General features: G+C 38.2%; 1 protein-coding gene across 2 annotated transcripts; it reads left to right on the top strand.

The window, feature by feature from the left end:
- Positions 1 to 3,543: 3,543 nt before the first annotated feature.
- LOC118743445 (glycogen debranching enzyme) lies at positions 3,544 to 21,159 on the top strand. 2 transcript variants are annotated; one of them, XM_036476111.1, is made up of 13 exons: positions 3,544 to 3,736; positions 14,457 to 15,063; positions 15,146 to 15,317; positions 15,412 to 15,760; positions 15,828 to 17,231; positions 17,311 to 17,837; positions 17,901 to 18,229; positions 18,294 to 18,471; positions 18,970 to 19,115; positions 19,179 to 19,871; positions 19,925 to 20,396; positions 20,566 to 20,701; positions 20,764 to 21,159. In XM_036476111.1, the coding sequence occupies exons 2-13, from the start codon at positions 14,904 to 14,906 to the stop codon at positions 20,800 to 20,802; spliced, it is 4,605 nt and encodes a 1,534-aa protein (XP_036332004.1). In that variant the 5' UTR covers positions 3,544 to 3,736; positions 14,457 to 14,903; the 3' UTR covers positions 20,803 to 21,159. The 2 variants fall into 2 exon arrangements, with proteins under 2 accessions (XP_036332004.1, XP_036332003.1); XM_036476110.1 differs by lacking the exon at positions 3,544 to 3,736 and adding an exon at positions 8,278 to 8,880.
- Positions 21,160 to 21,168: the final 9 nt, after the last annotated feature.

Here is a 21,168-nt window from a genome sequence, read left to right as displayed (position 1 = left end):
TCACAATTCAAATTAGTGCGCTCTTCCTCGGTGGACTACGAGGATATCGAGAGCCAAGTGCCGACGCGCACGGTAAACAAGATTATACTCGCTGAGCACTTGCAGGAGGATGAATCCGCACCGTTAGTATTCACTGTACACAAATGAGAGCAACCTTTGGGGCCTGTTCACCTGCCGACTGACGACGGTCGTGTGGGATGTCTACTTGAAATTGGGGTAAATAGAAATTAGGCTGTGTGTGGTTGAAGGCTTCGCAGCAAAGCAGGCAAAAACGTCGCAAAAAGAAGGTTCACAATCCCATAACCAACTTTAGAAGAGCGCGCGAATCGCAAATAGTGTTCAGCGGAATTGTCACAATACCTTTTATAGCTTTTATTTTTTAGATAGCAAATTCGCCTACATATGTTTTCTGTAAATGAATAGTGCTAGCGCTGGTGCTTTACATATATACATATATACAAGGATATATTTTTTCAAATTTTCAATTACACTTACAAACATATACATATAAAACTATTTAGCCAAATATTCTTAGAGTAATAACTATTGTATTGTGAGTTGACTTATATTTTTGTGTATGTATGTATATAATATTGTAGTGTTTAACTGAAAATGATTCGCAACGATGCCTAAGAATCGAGTGAGCCTAAATGTTTATATATGTATCTATGTATTTAGTCGCCTAATTCAAAAAGTAAAAATAACAATAACAATTATACCGTTAATATAGTTTATTGTTGATTTTTTTTTTTCACTCAAAGTTAAATAAAATGTTTGGTGAAAAATATTCGAGTGCGTTGGGTGCCAACCAACATCTTACCATTTAAGTATTTAATTATAAAAAATATAGTTCAATAAAATATACATTTTAGCATACACAAAAAAAAAACTACATACATACATGCATATATACATACATATATGTATGGGGACGTATTGCCAACGTTTTCCAAAATGTATTAAGTTATAGATTTTTTTTATAGATTATACAGTTTATTAATTAATCGTTAGTGGAACGAGCAAGAGAGACTACAGTCGTTTTTTGCAACAAATTGCACTAAAACTGTTTCTGCTTTTGATAGAAAGTAAATATTGAATTAATAAACTATACTTTTGAAGAACGTTTGCGATATATATGTAGACTCAAAAACTATAGTATATCTGCTGATACGATACATAAGACATATACGCAAGCTTCAAGGAGCTATTATTATAAACACAACTTGTAGCAGAAAGGAATAAAGATTTAAGTCACAATTGGAAAATGTAGCCGTTCTTTTAATTATTGACACAAAGAAATATTTCGCTGAATTCTTTTTTGTGCATTAGCATAGATTCCGCTGTTCCTATAGCTAATACTCCAGTCACTGTTCAAAACAGCATGGGTCGGGCACTGGGACAATGATGACTTGTGTTTCATAGCGAATGGTTATTTCTCAGACCTTTCTAGCTTCTCTGCTATACGTAATCTAACCTACGAAGTCAGCTTCGACGTCTTTTTTTTTACCACCTGGACGAAGGAGATTAAGCTGAACTTAAGCATTCGTCGGTCGGTGGCACTACAAGCGTTGTAAATTATGCCAAGCCTGTATGGTCGCCAGAGGCTGGTAGAAACTTCAAAGCTGCTAGACAGGGCACAGGACACCATCTGATGTCACCTAAAGATCAATATTAAGTAGCTTACCATCATGCTGATGAGCAAGCTGTTTCTGTTGCACCCAAAGCATATATGAAAAGAACTAGCAAGTATAATGCTTATTTACAAGCGAAGATTTTCATTTCAAAGGTGGCGGCAAGGCGTGACTCGACACGAATAACTAATATAGAACTCTTCGGTAAAGGCCTGGACTTACAGTTGGGTAGGTGGTGTTATGGCATGTCCTAATTGATGGTAGTTGTGACCAAATTCCTTCTCACTTTTCATTCGTTTCTCCAAATTTATTTCTTAATTTTAAATTCGTTTTATTTCAGCGGCCAATATATTCAGCCTAATTGAGAGTGTCGAGTCGAGTGCAAGTCGTTTTTCGAGAGTCGAGTCGTATCGAGTAGAAAGTTTTCGACGAATAAAGTATATAAATTAACTAATATAACTATTAATACAACTACGTAAAATATGAATATTACTGAAATATTTTACAGGTCATCAGAAAAAAAAGAGGATAAAGTGTAAAAGTTGATGAAAATGCGAACACATTTCGAGGCAGCAAATAAATGTGATAAGCCCGATATGGAGTAACTTTTATGACAATATGCAAGTGTTCATAAGTTACTTAACTTCTTCAGGTTTTCTGCTTTTTACCAAGTTTGATAAGGAACAACTCGAATGGGTCTGGAGGTAAACGAGAACCAAGACGATGTATCCCTGTCATCAAATAAACTGTTGATAGTTATTATTTCGGGAAAGTAGGGAATTTCGTTTACTTGTAAACTAGCATAAACACCGATAATAAGTTCAGAATCGAAATCCATCCAACGCAGAATCAATCACTCTTGCCAAAAACTGCTACTTTGGACTGAGTAGGCAGTTTAAAAGTAAAGTCCTCTCTCTACGTGCGAAAACCACACTCTATAAGTCGCTCATCTTGTCCGTGCTAGTATACGGCCCAGAAGCTGGGACAATTGGCAACATCCGATGACGAGCCTCTTGGAGTATTCGAGAGAAAGATTCGCGGGCCTTATGATGAGTTGTATGAGCTGTACAACGACTTAGTGCAGCGAATTTAAGTACAGCGACTCCGAGAGTATTGAACTCGGAAACAGCTGGAAGAAGCAGGAAGCAGATTTTTGCTTTGGAAAAAAAAAATCATTAGTAGTTGAAAATCGATAATGAAACATTTTTTCTAATGAGTGGTGAGTTTACCTTCTTTCTGTTTAGTTTATTTGGTTAAAATCTAATTTTGTATCTTCAAGCAAATGCTAAAAAAGTGCAAGTTTCTGAACAGGTACACGGCTGAGGGGTCACACATACTAAATCTCTTCCAAAAGACCTTTTCGAAAGGCATTCCTTTCTGCTTCCTTTTTTATATGGAGTGGCACAAATTGAAGGGCTTCTGCTTTCGCTACTCAAAGAAGAGCTTCAAGAAGGGCTTTTGTAGGACCTACTTCCGCAGGCCCTTTGAAGAAGTTATTTTAAAGCTGTTTTTAGTTCATAAAAATCATATTTCTTTAAGGAATTTAAATATTTCTTTAAGGGTTCAGGATTATTTCAGCCCTAATGTATATACAAGAAAAAGTATACTCGATTTGTTGCCGGCAAACCCACACACTCACATCAGCGATGTAAACAAACTACCACCAAATAAAACGTGGACCGGCTTTTCTCCATCCAGCAACAAAACTCGTTGTATGTATATATGTATGTATGTATATACATACATACTTTTGTATCACGAGCACACGAGTGGGGAGAGCTAGTTGCCGATGTACTCATACCGTGTTTTGGCTACATGTGAGGCGAGTTGGTGCACACCCCAAACAACAACACTTCACAGCCACTACAAGCCATCAACAGCGATTGCAGCGCCACCAGCCAGGCAGGCATACGGGCAAACAACAGTCGAGCAGTCGGCGGAGGTAATCAGCTTTCAGCTGTGCGGCGATTCTATTCAAAGAGGTCACCTTGAAGTTGTGAATTTTTACAGAGTAAATTTTATTGTAGTACGCACAGGCAGTTTTTCGCCGCTGTGCCAGCCAATAAGCCAACACAAGAAGTCAGTTAAGTCACAAATTTTTTTGGGTAAAGTAATCGTTCCGCTTGCATACATTTGTATTTTAAAACAAAAATATGTACATATATACATAAATTTTTTTACTAAACATGCAGTACTTGGTTGAATGAGTGCATTGCATAAACAATTTAGTTTAGTTGTGAAGAAAAAAGCCCGTGGAGAAATAAAAAAATTTTTATAAAAATATTTTAAAAGAGAAAGAGAAGTGTGTGGGCATACATATAGTGGATTTCGAAATCGCAAAAGGAAGTTTGCGAACTGTGTGAAATGTTGCGAAATATACATACATACATATGTCTGTGCGTCTCGCCAGAAAAGTGCAGTGACATTTGCTACTGAATTAAAAGTATTTTCTATTTATATACATATGTATGTATGTACATATAACTAAAATAATACAAAAAAAAAATTTACTAAATAAATACGCGGTACGTTTAAAGTGCTGTTTTGGCGCTCCTTATGCTTTTCGTTAACATCGTGCAACCGAATTGAATATACGCATATACACGCACGTACATATGTAAATACATATTTTTGACCAAATGAACTTATTTTTTTTTAAATACTACTGGAAAAAAAAACCAACAAAACCCAAAAGAAAACAAAGTGAAAATTATTTAATCAAATCGCCACAAGCGCTGATAAGCTGGGCATTGGAGGCAGTCGGAAATCAAGTTTAATCGCGTTAAGCGCAATAAATTCTAAAATTTGTAAACAAAATTAGGCCAACACTTTCTAATCGGCAAGGAATTTTATTTATATAAATGCGAAAGAATTTTTCGATAGCGTTCAACGCGTAGTCAAGTGATCAAAGCTACAAACTATGCAGTTCATTCGCTTTTGAGTTAATTTTTGAAACTTTTAATTTTTTTTGTTCATTATTTCTTGATATAACGGTTGCATGATAAAACAAAAATTTAATTCTAGCGATATTTTAGCTATTTCAAACTTGCACTTTATTATACTAAAAATGTATTAAGCCATAAAACTACATATTAAAAAAATTTCAACAAAGTCCAATGAAAAAACTTGGAATTTAAGTGAAATTGTGTGGAAGTTTTTTTCTAATTTTTGTAGAAAGTTTGAAATTTGGATATATGTATGTATAAGATTTCTGTAAGATAATAAAGCTATTCTTATATAAAAAAAAATTAATGAACATCAAAAAAAAAAAATAAATAAGTTTATAGTAAAAAAACATATTTTAAAAACAAGCTTTCTGAGCACAAACACACGGAGCACAAACACTGGTTTACCAAATATCTCGACTCCTGCGTCAGCTATCGGATTACATAATTCATCTTTCGTATTGCACGTCTCTAGATTTCCCAATTGTTGTTGGTCGAAAATTTACTGCAAGATTTGGCCCTAACAAACATACTTACATACATATTTATATATACATATAGACCAAGTCAAAAAAAAGCTTGTAAAATAGTCAAAAACTGATCACAATGTCGAGGTACTATCTTTTGTCGTGAGCTGTATGTATGTAATATGGTTGGATATGTACATGTGTATATGTATAGCATTGGTAATTAGTCACAAAGTCTTGAACCGGGGTACCGGCAAGTGCTTGGAAATCGCCCATTTTTACAAAAGGCAATGAACACTAAGCAAACACACCTTCTGGTGGGTCAACGTACATGCATATGTATGTACAAACAATGTACTCTCGGCATACTCACTGCCCTCTAAAATATTTGCTATGGGCGCGCTGTGAGCGACGCTTCCGAAAGAAAGTGAAAGTGCTGAACTTTTTTGATTACAAACGTATGCAGGCATACATACATACATACATACATATACATATGTATAGTACATATACGCATGCATGTTGTTGATGACACCGATATCTACTATATGTACATATATACAAATGCACATATACCTGCATTTTGTATACTCTCAAATGTTTGGTGAGCTTTGCTTCGGAGAGGATAGTTCTATGACGTCAGTTTTAATTCTCAAGTTCAATGGAAAGGTCAATGGTTAATGGTGCATTGGCAATTCCTTTCGGGTGTATAGGGTAGTTGTTGCAATACTTGGTACGTTTTTTGAAATTATCTCACTGTTTTTTTTTTTTAATTTAACATTTTTCAAACAACCCTGCAAACCAAAGTTCCCGAAATCTTAAGGAAATCGTTAGGAGTATCTCATTTCTGTAACGATTTTTTTTGACGAATTTTCAAAGAAAATTATATGAAGTGGTTGACACGAACTCGTAAAGAAATTTCTGTACGAAAAATAAAGAAAATTCTGGAAAAATTCTGAAAGATATTCTTCACATAGCAGCATTATTTTCGTTGCTTCACAGATTTTCCTCCGAAATTTCGTAAAAGAATGGAAGTGTGCGTAATTTATTTCATTTTAGAAAATTCGGCAAAAAATCGAATTAAATCTTAACGAATTCTTTAAAATTTCTTTGCAATGCAGAATACTCTGAAAAAATGGTTTGCAGGGTACGCACACTTCCATTCTTTTACGAAATTTCGGAAGAAAATCTGTGAAGCAATGAAAATAATGGTGCTATGTGAAGAATATCTTTCAGAATTTTTACAGAATTTTCACTATTTTTCGTACAGAAATCTCTTTACGAGTTCGTGTGTTTGTAAATTGCAAATGCAAATGTAAATAAAAGAGTATTTGCACAAGATCCCGAACAGCCCTATTATCTTCTCACCCTGTCGGAAAAATTAACCAACTACAAAAAACTCACCAATATCTTCACACGCCATCAATGAATAGGTAGCCTAGGATTTGAGAACTGTACCTCTCAACAAGTACCGTCCTAAATCTTCATCAACTTGACATTGTAGAAATCTCTTACCTGCTAATGCGACACTAACAAAAATGTATGTATTTCGACTCTGTATTATCTGTTGTTCTACGAAGTTGAATAGTTAGTGGTGCACATCAGCAACCGGTTGTAGACAGCTTCGATTCATGGCTAAGGGAGTATCTAGAAATGGTTTCCCTAAACGCGTTTGTCTTCTACAGACAATGGCAAACCTCCGAGCGTGCTACTGTCATGCAAAAGCTTATCGCAGGAAACTCATCTGTCTCTCGGAGCTGGCTTAGAACTTACGTTGTTTTCGCGGTTAGGTACATATGTGTGTACATATCGTCGTTTAAAGTACAAAACAACGTATCGTCGTGGTTCTGCAAACCTTCGTAACTGACATTTGTGCCAAAAAAGATATTTGCCCACCGGAAGCTCCCGACATCAAGCCTTTCGATTTTCCAAAATGGGGCGTCAAACTAAAAGCCTTGGATTCTAGATGTGCAGTAACGTTTTACTTTTTTCAAATTATTTAAAATAATAAATCAATTATTATAAACTGGATATCAATCGAAATGGTTTTGAAGAGCTTTGTTTCTTAGCTGAACTAGAGGAGTGTTGCCACCTGTTTAAAAAGCTAAATTCAAATTATTTTATAAGTTAAATGAAATATTAAAATATGGGTATCAATCAAAGGGGCTTGAAAAATTGTTATTTCTGAACTGTATTTAGCGGGGTTGCCACATTTTTGAAAACTAAAATTCGACTTAATTCATCAGTTAGTTAAAGTATGTACCGCATTGTCCAGCGAAGGAGAGTTAACAGTGATCAAGCTTGAAAATACTTTTGAAGAAGGCTGCCACCTGTTTGAAAGGGCTAACTCAATTAACTAATTCAATAAGTATATGAAATATAAAAATACCGTAGGCAAGCAAAATAATGTTATGGAATCTTTAGTTTGAACATTTCAAATGTTTGAAGAGAGTTGCCACGTGTTTAAAAAGTTACATTCAAATTATTTAGTAATTTGGATGAATTATTAAAAGATGGGTATAAATCGAAATGGGTTTGAAAGGGATTTATTCCTGACCTTTATTTAGGAGGGTTGCCATCGGGTTGTTCGTACAATCAAATTCGAATTAGTTCATCAGTTTATTAAAATACATGTATATCACAATGTCAGACGAAAGAGATTTAAGAAGATTTTATTTTGAGAATACTTTTGAAAAGGAATTTAAAAAATGAGAGGTCAAACCAGAGGCCTTAGCCCTGTAGATGTATGATAAAGTTTTAGTTTTTTATTTAAGAACTTTTTTCATCGGTATAGGGTGATTTGAAATTCGGTAAAAATAAAAACTGTACTATGCGAGACTGCTCTTCACTCAGAAACGGCTGCACGGGGTCGATGAAATATGGCACTCGAATCTCTTATAACTCTGACTAACATTTGGAATATTTTTTTAAGTTTTAGAAATTTAATTTTGGGCGTTTTAACGCCATGTGGGCTCACTAGTGTATGTAAATAAGCATTCTCACACATTAAAAAATTATAAATAAATGAATAAATCGTTTTCATCGCTTTGGTAATCCATAGCACTTGCTATCGATCCTACCCTGTATATGAACCCGTGTACATATATATTCTACATAGTATTTTAACCAGCGAAAAATTTAAATTTCGACAAACTCATTTAGTTAGTAAGCACATCAACAACACAGAGTCACAACGAACGCACGAAATTCCGCAAAAATCTAATAGATTCCAGAGATTAAGGTGTTCATAAGCAAAGTGCAGAGAAAGCAAGCATGGAAGGCTTTCGACGCTTTTTCGTAGACCTTGGACGTCAGCTAAGCGCGCTGTATCAGGCAATGTTGAATTTGCAATTTATACACTGGATCGTCGATTTCTACTTGAAATTAACTACTGATCGTGGTATTGACGTTGGCGATGACGCGGGCGTAGACGCCAACGTCAACAATGTCGTGAACAATAATAACAATAGACAACGTATCATTTGGGCCTGCGGTGCTAGTAAGAACGCAGCAGAAGAGTTGTCAGGCTCAGCGACCGAATCGGATAATGGCGGCGGCAGTGAAAATAGTGCTAGTGAGAGTGAGGGGAGCCAAAGTGCTGCCGAAGCTGTGACGGTGGCGCCTGGCGCCGACACGAAGCGCCAACGAATTGCAGCCCCCGATCAAAACAATTGCGGCCATGAACAACAATCGCCCGCCATACCGGTGACAGAAACAGTTGCGGACGTCGGTCTTGCGGGTGTGTTGAACGCAGCAAATCCAAGTGCAAAAATGGGAAATGTTCATATTACTAATAAAAACAAACATAAAGCGAACAAAACTAGTGCCAGTGGTGAGGTAAATATATGTTGAGAAGAAATACATAAATAGAATAAATAAAATATTTGGGAAAAATGGTATGGGCTTTTTTTTTGTGAACAATGTACAGTGCGCGTCTGTCTATAAACGATCGTAGTCAAAATAAGTGTTGGATTAGAAGTGCATATTTATATGTATGTATGTGTATATGTATATGTAGTTTTTGTTTGGTGGTGTTGATTGGGTGGAGGCGGCTTCTGTCCTATCAGCAATTCGTGTTTGAGCTTTAATGTTGCATTTAACCGAAACCGTTTCATCGCTTTTTTATATGCATATATATATATATGCATTCTATTTACTGATAAGATAATGTGCAAAATTATGAAATGTAAAGGGATGTTGATTTAATGTGTTACTAAATGTCAGCAGTGTGTTTTGAAAGTGGCATAAGTCATTTCCTACCTCTGGTGGCTAAATGGTTGGTTACTTCTAACTGAATGCAGCTGTAAATGGTTCTACGTCATAAACTAATGGCACTAAACTATTTGCGTTTGGCTGATGAAGTTGAATGAATAACCGACGCATTCAGATGCAGGTAAATGAGCACTGAAATCAAACGGCATGAAATGACTTATGACACTTTCAAACTAAAAGGCTAAAAATATTCAATAACAAATGTGCATGCAGTTAAAAAAAAACAAAATTTATATTCGTCTATGATCAGTAAGTTGCTGGCATCGAAACAAGTTAAGACCTCCTCGCAGAGCAAAAAAATGAAAAAATGGAAAATGAACCTTTTTATGACAAAATCTCATATCTCGAGAACGAGAACGAGAACAGCAAGCAAAATAAAGTTAGATAACAATGTGGATGTTCACACCTGTCTGGTTATGTGGTTATTTTTTTTTTTTTTATCCAGTATGAGTATTTTGAAGCTTTTGAGATAAGGAATTCAGGCAAAATAGTTTCATTGGATAAAAAATTTCCTCGACCTTCAAAAACAGAGGGTTTTCTATTTTTTTCCTCTTTCGCCAGTAAAGAGTCGATGTTTTTTAAGTTTTAAACAAGTACATTTATTGTTCTTGCGTCAAGGAATCCATATCCTTGGTCGGAACAAACGTAAAACAATTTGGAGTTTTTTTTTAACAAGTTCATTACATGCTGTTTTTTTTTTTTTTTTTTGCTTAAAACGATGTTGGCACTTGTAATTAGACGAAGGGCATCATGATAATGAAAAGTGAATTTTTGATTTTTTGGTAGTTACGGCCTTTTGTAATTCAGGTGACAACCCGTAATCCATGGATTTTTGCATTTTAGGTGGCTATATACAAATCTAAAGCTTTTTAAAAATTTAATTGGATACTCTTTTCAGTTCAAATAAGGAAAACAATTAAAAATCCTGGTTTTGAAGGTTATTTTAAGGTCAACGAAACTAGTTTTCCTAAACTCTCCATCGCAAAAGCATTAAAATACTATTAAATTTATTCCGCTAGCTGTTCGCTGTCGTCCTCGAGATCTTAGATTTTGTTACAAAAAAAGTTTATTTTCCACACTGTGCGGCGGCTAGCGCCAACCACAGCCAAAAGTGGCGCCTAAGTCAATAATAATCTTGCTCTACGAGTAATGTGTGTTTGTATGTAATTAACTGAGTGCATAACTTAACCGCAAATATGTAATCAGCGCGTCAATTCCAAGTAGTTTGTAGCTGTGCCGCCGCCATCTGGAACATAGCAAAAGATGATCGATTTCAAAATCATTCCCTTATTTCATGTGACATTGAAATTTGCCCCAAATGCTCTTGAGACCAGCTCTGTGTGTGTCGATTTAATGATTTCTGCTCAATTAAAAGCAAAACAAAAAACATAATTGGATAAATTGCGTAAAGCTATTTGCGTATAGTATATGTACTATATATATATATATATATATATGTGCATACAACAACGACGATAGTTATCATTCGTACAGCAATAATGAAACATTAGAACAATTGCCTCAATTGCACACTTCGATCGAGGACCACATTAAAATGTTATTCATTCTGTCAATTCACCATCCGCCCTGCACAATTTTACCCAATCTTTTTTATTTTGAAATCAAAAAAATATATTTAGAGGTCGCTCAAAGCGCTCAAAGTTTTCCATGTATCTTATATGAAAAAAAAAACAAAAACAATTTTTCTTAGAAATTGTATAGCATTCTTGAAAATGTAAAATACTGTAAATATTTTTTGATTTTGAAATAAAAAACAGGGTATATTTTTTCAATATAGGTCCACCCTAATGTTATGAGTAATCCTGTACGCAAGACATCCCGACTTTAACTACATATTCGTTGGGTTCCGATAACTTCGTTTAGAAACCTTTAAAACTGTCAATTAACAAAAGTACTCTCTTGAAAGAGAGGAGCGAGAGCGAAACAGTAAAAGTCACCTGGAACGCGAAAAACCACTTTTCCTGTAACTACTTCCATCTTTTAACACATAAAAGATTCTTTGCTTTCTCTGCGTTCTGGTTTTGTTTACAAATGCAGCCCTGCCTATCGTTTAACAACTTTTCATGAACTTGCAGGAAGAAAAACTTCGGACTAAAACATGCAACTTCTTACTGAGCGAGAGTGCAAGATACTCTCACAACAGAGCTTTCACTTATAGGTTTTTGGCACCTGGAACGCTTTCCTGTAAAACAAAAAAAAAAACTGCAAATCGTGAATATCGTGAGCATCTGCTTAAGTGACGAGTTCGATCGGGTTTATTTGACAACTGAGGTGATTAGGAAAGCTGCAATACTTCCCCTAAGTATTCGTACATACAGTGGTAAAAAAAATTATAGCCCCGCCATATATTGACAAGTTTTAGCAATTTATCATTTTTGTTATTTTTTATAAAAACAAGAATAGCAAGATTTTAGTTAAAAAAAAATTAACAAACTTTCGCTAAAATTTCGAGCTTTTTAATTTGATTTCTTAGAATAATGAGTTCTAGTAGAATAATGTATAACTTTAAAATGGCTAAAAATTACCGTTAATTTTTTAGCTTTTTTTTGTCCCATTTGCTTCCATATAACGAATAAACACAATTTATTTTTATATGGAAGAAAACCTGAACATCTGCGACAAATAAATTTTAAAAAATCAACGGTAATTTTTAGCCATTTGTATTCCACTAGAATTCAGTGAGCTGCAAAATCTTTCTAAGAAATCTAAAGTTTGTTGAATATTTTTTTTTTTTTTGTAATATTGCACAAAGTTTGAAACTTGGTTTTACACGGGTTTTATTAAAGAATGAACTATATTTTTATAAAAAAAAAAATAACTAAAACTTGCTATAATATTTTAAAACTTGTCCATATGTGGTGCGGCTATAATTTTTTCGACCACTGAATGTGTATAGGATAGATATAATGGCTGTACTGTACACTTGCGGTCAGCTGATTAAGTTAACATTTTGATCATTTTTGGCTATTTTTCTTTTGTTTATTTAATGTTTATAATTTTTTGATAAAATTCTAGCATATTACATAACCTGCACCACATACATAAATCCACATTTCAAACATCGTACAAAAATAATAAAATGTCAACAAACTTGAACAATTACGCCCAAAAATTTTAAACTTTTTATTCAGAATTTCTAGAAAAATTCTAGGTATGCAGTTTTATTGCCCATTAAATTCCGGCAAGACAGACGCTAGAAAATCGCGTCAAAACACCGTCAGCTAAAAACAAATACTAAAAAAATCAACGCGATTTTCTACTAAATTCAATAGGCTATAAAACTACATACCTAAAATTGGTCTAAATTTTCTGAATAAAAAGTTTAAAATTTTTGGCTGCAATTGTTAAATTTTGTTGAATTTTTTAAATTTTTTTACTGAAATGTGGATTTACGGGTCAAAATGTCACTTAGCTTAAACAGCTGACCAAAAGGGTAACTAATGCTAAAAATCGCTATTATGATTTTTTTTCAGCTATGTACATACATATAAATATTGATCATTATTTGGAAGATTTTCACTTTTACTCAGGCCAATTGATAAATACTGGGCCATTATAAAAATCAAATTGCTGGCAATGAAGTAAGTTACGAAAAACGAAGTAAAAGAATAACAAACAAAAATGGGTGAAGGTGTATTTTGAGTTTACATGAAACGATGAGATATTTAGAATATAAAACAAAAGAATTAGCTGGGTTCAAATTACGCTGTGCAAGTTGTAAATTTTGAGCAAAGATTTTGAAAGTTGAACTCACTTAATTGGGACGTTCTAAAATCAATGGCATCCCCCGTTTTAACAGATTTGCGCCGGTTTTCGAGATAACGGTACTTAAGTTTTAACTGTTTTATAAATAACTCCCTCAGCTTTGAAGTTATTGAACAATCAGTTGTATGGGAGCTAGATGTTATAGTTAACCGATTTCGATGATTTTAAGAGTTATTGAATGTAATATTAAAAGACAGCCGTGTGCAAAATTTTAGTCAAATACCTTCAAAACTGAGGGAGTTTTTTTTTATAAAATAATTAAAATTTAAGCAAAGTTTCAAGTACCGCTATCTGGACAAGTGAAGCCAATCGGGCAAAACTGGGGACGCCATTGAATTTAGAAGGCTTCAATTAAGTAAGAGCAACTATCAGAACCTTTGTCGAAAAAAATTTGATTTGATACCACCCTCGAAATATTCTGACTGCAAGAAGGAGCATCATTAAAAGTAATAAATCAGGGCTCGAATCGCAACATGCGTTCACGGATCGAAAACGATACGAAAGAAAATTACGTAATACGTCAGGCAGTATAAGCTTAATGGGACAGAGAGTACGTTTTTACGTGACGAGTAGTACGATATCGTACGTGACGATTCGAGCCCAGGATTTTTACACTTCTAGTGAAAATTTTTTTAAGCATTTTACAGGTACATATTTGTAATGTTATAAGGTCTAAGTAGTAGTTATAAAAAGATTTAGATCCTTTTGACGTCTTTTTTACATTTACCCATATACCCTTTAAAACACCATTTATAAAATTGTTCTAATACCCTGAAATTCTCGACTTATGCAAAAAACTTTTTTTAGAGCGAATTGTAATTGTGCAAAAAAAAAAAATCGTGTGCCAATAAACAGGGAGGGCTAATGAGCGGGGGTTCCTATATTGAATTTCTGTGAAATCGGATTGAAAATTTACAATTGCACTAATTCCAGTGCTACTATGCTCGGGGTGCTTATGGTCGACTAAAGTTATTCTCAACGTCAACTTCTCCATAGGCGTATATGTACATCAAGTTTCCATAGGGCGTCGTCTCCTCGTCGGCTCTAAAGTCGACTAAAGGTGGTGGCTTTAATTACATTCATTAAAATTGCTTGATTTTTGTGGGGATATGCATATTATTCATGTTGTGTTCTGTTAACCGTAAACTAATGTGTGTGGTGTAAATAACTTTTCGTCCTTTAGTGAAGACATATTTGTATTTGTATGTATCGCTGGTGTTCTAATCTCGCTTGGAATTTCGTAAAAGAACTCTTCATCCATCATATATTGCAGTTAATTCGTCATTTTATGCCCTCTTCTTCTAATACCATTTGAATATTTATTGCTAAAGTTCTTCTACCGCCGTTTATTTTAGGGATCTAATTCAAAAAATTCCCCAACCACCTCACACGAGAGTCATTGCCAGGACAACAGCATAAAGCTTTCCGAACACGAAGACGAAGCTGTCGTAGAGAATTCCAAACCCGATATAATAATATCCAGCTGGGAGGGAGACATTTGCGCTGCAACAAAAAACCACAGCGCACAGCAAGAAGCACAAAATTGCACACAGGATTCTAATTCAGAGCTGATAAGTTTAAGCTCAACACAGACTGCCGAAATTCAATCCAATTCGGAAGCAGAAGCAGAGCAAAAATCCAATTTCACACAAATCTCTTCGGAACATTTGAACTTGAATGAGCAATTTCCTTTGGAACTAACTTTGGAGCCCGAAGCAGAAATCGAGGAAAAGACAACCATAAAAATCTTACAAAAGCTCAATTCAGAAACCGTCGAGGCCGAGGAACCGAAAGCCCTTGAAATGACAAAAACATCTGACATACATAGCGTACCCATCGCTGAGGGTACGAATGCCGAGCATATCCTCTACAGAATTAAACGGGGCACCACGTTAAGGGTGCATGGGGACGCCTCTCTTTTGGGGCGTGAAATTATTTTATACACCAACTACCCGGCTGAGGGTAAGATATTAGTTAGTTAGTTATCAGATGATTTTTCTTAAAGATACGTTAGCACCTTAGTTTTTGTAATTTTTATTTGAAGGTAAAAAGTTTGTTCGCACCGAATATCGTATTCTGGACTGGCACTCGCGTAGCGGAAAGCCATTCACCACCAACTTGAATAAATATGCTCATATTGTGGATACCGACATATTCAGCCAGGTTAAAGTGGAGCTCTCGGGCACCTTCCGATTCTGGTTTCAGTTCAAGGAGAGGTAATTAAAATATGTGCATACCTAATTTCAGAATTGCATTTCCGGCGTTACTTTCACTGCATTAGACGTAACCATTTGCCTTTTACATTTACAGCACTCGTCCTGAACCCGACGGCGCGCTTTACGTACAAGTTGAGCCCACCCTTCAAGTCGGACCGCCCGGCGCTCAAAAGATAATTCCGCTGAACTCGGTGCGCTGCCAAACGGTTCTGACCAAGTTATTGGGTCCCATCAACACCTGGGAGTCGAAGTTACGCGTTGCCAAGGAATCTGGCTACAATGTCATACACTTCACGCCCATCCAGGAGCTGGGTGGCTCACGTTCGGCCTACTCACTGCGCGATCAATTGAAAGTCAACCCGCACTTTGTTGCGAAAAAAGGTGGCACCGTCGGTTTCGATGACGTGGAGAAGGTGATCAAGAAGTGTCGTCAAGAGTGGGGCGTAAGTTTTGAGATTGAGAACTAATTTGGCATAGCGAAGTGTTTACATTCTACTCTTTCCGTCGTAGATTGCCTCTATTTGTGACATTGTGCTTAATCACACTGCCAACGAATCGGATTGGGTTCGCGAGCATCCCGATGTCACTTACTCATGCGCTACCAGTTCTTACCTGCGTCCCGCCTTTTTGTTCGACGCTTTGCTTGCCAAGTGTGGTGACGATATAGCGGCCGGTAATTTGGAACACGTGGGCGTACCAGCAGTGATTGACCGCGAGGATCACCTACAGGCACTCAAGTACCAGTTGCATCATGTTTACTTGCCTAAAGTAAATATCCACGAGCTCTTCCAATGCAATGTGGTCAAATACGTGGAGGAATTCATGACTCTAGTGCGCACACGTTCGCCCCCCAAACATGTTGCCGATGAATCACGCTTCAATGAGATACAACTGATTACAGACCCACAGTACCGTCGTTTAGGCGCAACCATTGACTTGAATTTGGCGTTGGATATTTTCAATGCCTTCCATGGGGATTGCTTCGATGAAGAGTCCCGTTTCCGTAAATGCGCTGAAACCCTGCGTCACCGCTTGGAGACGCTCAACGAGGAAGTGCGCGCTGAGATACAAGGCTACCTCGGGTATGCCATCGAAAACTGTTTGGCCGGCGTGCGGTATGAGCGCGTGCAGGAGGATGGCCCTTTGGTACGCAAAATTTCCGAGAAGCAGCCGCTTTTTATGCAATACTTCACGCAAACCATGGCCATTGGCAGAACACTCAAGGAAATCGAGGAAGGCATGTATGGAGACATGGGCAGATTCTTCCAAGCGCACAACGGCTGGGTAATGGGCTACAGTGACCCGTTACGCGACTTTGCTGAGGAACAACCTGGTCGCGGAAATGTGTACCTGAAGCGCGAGCTGATTGCATGGGGCGACAGCGTCAAATTGCGCTACGGCAAGAAACCGGAAGACAGTCCCTACTTATGGAAGCACATGACCGAGTACGTGGTGACCACGGCCAGAATTTTCGATGGTGTGCGTTTGGACAACTGTCACTCAACACCGCTTCATGTTGCCGAATATCTGCTGGACGCCGCAAGAGCTATTAACCAAGACTTGTATGTGGTCGCTGAGCTATTCACAAACTCTGATGCCACCGACAATGTCTTCGTTAATCGCTTGGGTATTACTTCGTTGATACGTGAGGCCTTATCAGCCTGGGATTCCCACGAGGAGGGCCGATTGGTCTACCGCTATGGCGGCGAGCCAGTTGGTGCTTTCTATGTCAATCCCAAGCGCGATCTGGCGTCCAGTGTTGCGCATGCGCTATTCATGGACCAAACGCACGATAATCCATCGCCGGTGGAAAAGCGCTCCGTTTACGATCTATTGCCCTCAGCAGCATTGGTATCAATGGCTTGTTGCGCTACTGGCAGCAATCGCGGCTATGATGAACTTGTGCCACATCACGTAAGTACTTGGGTCAAACTTATCAATAAGCGGTTAATGATATCATTCAGTAATCCTAACAACAATCAAATCCTTATAGATACACGTCGTTGATGAGGAGCGACAGTACCAGGAGTGGGGAAAGGGCGTCGACTTTAAATCGGGCATAATTTCCGCAAAGCGCGCCCTTAATCTTTTGCACGGCCAGCTTGCCGAGGAGGGCTTCAATCAGGTGTACGTCGACCAAATGGATCCAAATATTGTCGCTGTGACACGTCATTCCCCAACCACGCACGAAAGTGTCATACTCGTTGCACACACCGCCTTCGGCTATCCGCATCCCAACGCCGGACCCACCGGGGTACGCTCGCTGCGCTTCGAAGGTACACTCAACGAAATTATACTCGAAGCGGATATTTCAATGAAAAGTGACAAGCCATATGATCGGCCGGGACCCTTCAAGAAGGATCCGAATTACATCAATGGCTTTTCACAATTCCAGCTAAATCTGCGCGAACATATACCCTTAAACAAGTCGAAAATTTTCCGTGCTACGCCTCATGTTGACGGCAACATCACACAATTGGATTTCGAAAACCTCTACCCAGGTTCGGTAGTGGCTGTCAGGTAACTTTTGACATTAGCGAACCACAGAAAAAGAAATCTATACATACATGCATTACTCCGCAGGGTATCACTGCACAACCCAACCAAACCGCATGCCGAATATTTGCAAAGATTAGTCACTTCATTGCAATACGAGAGCGGGCCGGTATATGACGAGCTGCGTGAAATTATTGGCAAGTTGGACTTGGTGGACTTGAACCGCGCTCTCTTCACCTGTGATGAGGAAGAACGTGACCATGGCTACGGCGGCGCAGCCTATGACATTCCTAACTATGGTCGCATAGTTTACTGTGGCCTACAGGGTTTCATCTCTATTCTCACGGAAATTTCACCACGCAATGATTTGGGGCATCCTTTGTGCAATAATTTGCGAGATGGCAATTGGATGTTGGGTAGGTATACGGTACACTGGATCCCAGGTTACTTTATTTGTTAACTGCTGCCTCTTTTCTGCAGATTATGTGGCTGACCGCCTGAGCCATCGTGAGGGCACCACCGCACTTTCGAAGTGGTTGAAGACCATATTTGAACCTCTGAAAAATATACCACGCTACCTCATTCCTTGCTACTTCGACGCCATAGTGAGTGGCGTATATGAAGCTCTGGTGGGACGCGCCTATCAAGTGATGCCAGAGTAAGTGAAATTCATAAATATGTAGGTACATATCTATGTATATACATATGTAACCGACATAATCGTCTCGTTGATGGCAAAAGGCTCAAAAAACAAAAATTTAAAAAAAAAATTGTTAGGTGTTTGTCCAAGTTTCTTCTAAAATATGAGGCGCGCGTCTAGGTGTTGTAACACAGATGCAGGGCCCTACGAAAAGTAAAAAATGATCTATTTTTGAATTTGGTTCGCACAAGCTCCTGTTTACATTTTTTAACTGGATCGGCCCATGGTTGCCAAGATTGTTGTTTATCTACTTTTTAAGGCGGATTCATCGTTCTAGTTCAGAACTTTTCTTCCATTTGTTGTTGTGTCTCTCTCTCTCTGGGAGGAGAAAAGTTCTGAACGGTTTGAGTTGTTAACTCAACTTCAACTTTTGTTCAGAACAAGAACGATGAATCCGCCTTTAAAGCATTGTCAACCTGATTTTTCGACTCTTCTCTTCACTGTCCTTCTCGTTAGATTCATTCGAGACGGCCACAACTTTCCACAAACACTGGCTTTGGCAACGCTACAATTCTTATCTGCCTGCAAGTCTGCTAACTTGCCGCCACCTAGCCCGGCTGTAACACCTCAACCGCCGGAGATATGCGTGACCCTCTCAGCAGGTAAATTTACACCTTCCAATTTGCATCCCTCATCATTCAATTTATGATCGTACTTTCAAACAGGTCTGCCGCACTTTTCCACCGGCTACATGCGTTGCTGGGGCCGTGACACCTTCATTGCCTTGCGTGGCATAATGTACCTGACTGGTCGTTTCCAAGAAGCGCGCTACATAATACTCGGGTTTGGCCAATGTCTCCGACATGGTCTCATCCCTAATTTGTTAGACAATGGCACGAAGCCGCGCTTTAACTGCCGCGATGCCGTCTGGTGGTGGTTGAACTCCATCAAACAATATGTCAATGAAGTCCCACACGGCCGGGATATTCTCAATGACATGGTTTCGCGCATTTTCCCCTATGATGACAGTGAACCGCATGCGCGTGGTAAATTCGATCAGAAGCTCATCGATGTGATGCAAGAAGCACTGCAGGTGCACTTCCAAGGTCTGCAATATCGCGAACGCAATGCGGGCTATGAGATTGACGCGCACATGACGGACCAAGGTTTTAACAACAACATTGGTGTGCATCCGGAGACGGGCTTCGTGTTCGGAGGCAACATTGCTAACTGCGGCACATGGATGGACAAGATGGGTTCGTCGGAGAAGGCTGGTAATCGTGGTCGGCCTGCCACGCCACGCGACGGCTCCGCTGTCGAATTAGTGGGGCTTCAGATGTCAGTGTTGCGTTTTATGCAGGCGCTTAGCGAAAAGGGTGTAATCGAGTACAAATCCGTGGACCGCAAAGGGCCCAATGGTGAGTATAGAAATAAGTGAAAACGACAACTCTACAATTCCCATATCTTTCAGGTGAGAAAACCACTTGGAGCTACAAACAATGGGCTGATCGCATTCAAAACAATTTCGAGCGATGTTTCTTTGTGCAGGAAACGGAGACGGCAATGATGGCGAACAAGAAAAATATTTACAAGGATTCGTATGGCGCCTCGCAAGCTTGGACCGACTATCAGTTGCGTTGCAACTTCCCCATAACTATGGTTGTGGCACCGGAACTTTTCAATGCACAAAACGCTTGGAAAGCGCTGGAGCAAGCACGCCAGCATCTTCTCGGTCCACTTGGTATGAAAACGCTCGATCCGGATGATTGGAATTATCGCGCAAATTACGACAACTCAAATGACGCTGATGACTGTACGGTGGCGCATGGATTCAATTATCATCAGGGCCCGGAATGGGTATGGCCCATAGGGTTCTACTTGCGCGCACGCCTGATATTTGCTAAGAAATGCGGTTATTTGGATGCAACAATCGCAGAGACTTGGTGAGTTTAAGGGGGCAAAAAGGGGAATGGAATAGAATTTTAAAAGGCCTGGGGTTTTATTTACACTTTGCTACACGTCTAACGACTTTTCGAAAGCATGGATCATAAAATATCGACCATTAATAATTACGATAAATGAACGCATAAAACGTTTTTCGCTCTACCACAGGTCAATTTTGCGGTCTCATTTCAAAGAGCTGCACACGTCCCATTGGCGCGGACTGCCCGAACTCACTAACGATAATGGCGCTTACTGTCACGACTCTTGTCGCACACAAGCGTGGAGTGTGGCCACCGTATTGGAGGTAAATGAAGAAATAATTTTCGAAAATTGTGGAATTTTTTAAATGAATTTTGCCAATTTCAGGTATTACATGAATTGCACGCAATTGGCGGAGATGTTTGAAATTAGTAGCCCGCGTTGCTGGCTTAAGACAAATAGATGCTCCAAGAGGAAGCCATTAGAACAAATAGACACATACACGGTGTTATTGAAAGATCCTAAAGATCCCCCTACTTCTTACTTGTTGGACACTTCGTGCGTTCGTTAGATTGTTAATCTATTACATTTTGTATTAAACTATTGAGATGTGTACCAAATGTTGTTGGCAATTTTAATTCATAAATACATATACCAATTTTTTTGTATTTCATAGTTTGTTAGAAAGTGTCATTGCAAGACACTCCTTTCGATCACCCAGTTGGTAGTAGATGAATAATTGCTAGATCGTGCAAGCTTAAATAAAATTACTAACTTAAAAAATGCAAACAT

The sequence above is a fragment of the Rhagoletis pomonella genome, unplaced genomic scaffold (genome assembly GCF_013731165.1).
Source record: "Rhagoletis pomonella isolate Grant_MI unplaced genomic scaffold, Rhpom_1.0 Rhpom_scaffold_00007, whole genome shotgun sequence".
Classification (NCBI taxonomy): domain Eukaryota; kingdom Metazoa; phylum Arthropoda; class Insecta; order Diptera; family Tephritidae; genus Rhagoletis; species Rhagoletis pomonella.
The sequence above is the reverse complement of the archived record's forward strand: the minus strand, read 5'-3'. Positions and strand labels throughout refer to the sequence as shown.

What these genes read in the sequence shown, in the direction of transcription:
- LOC118743445 (XM_036476110.1), top strand. Translation starts at nt 8,317, where the DNA reads ATGGAAGGCTTTCGACGCTTTTTCGTAGACCTTGGACGTCAGCTAAGC. An exon ending in TGGTTTCAGTTCAAGGAGAG is followed by an intron (nt 15,318 to 15,411) that starts GTAATTAAAATA and finishes TTACATTTACAG; the next exon opens with CACTCGTCCTGAACCCGACG. An exon ending in ATGAACTTGTGCCACATCAC is followed by an intron (nt 17,232 to 17,310) that starts GTAAGTACTTGG and finishes AAATCCTTATAG; the next exon opens with ATACACGTCGTTGATGAGGA.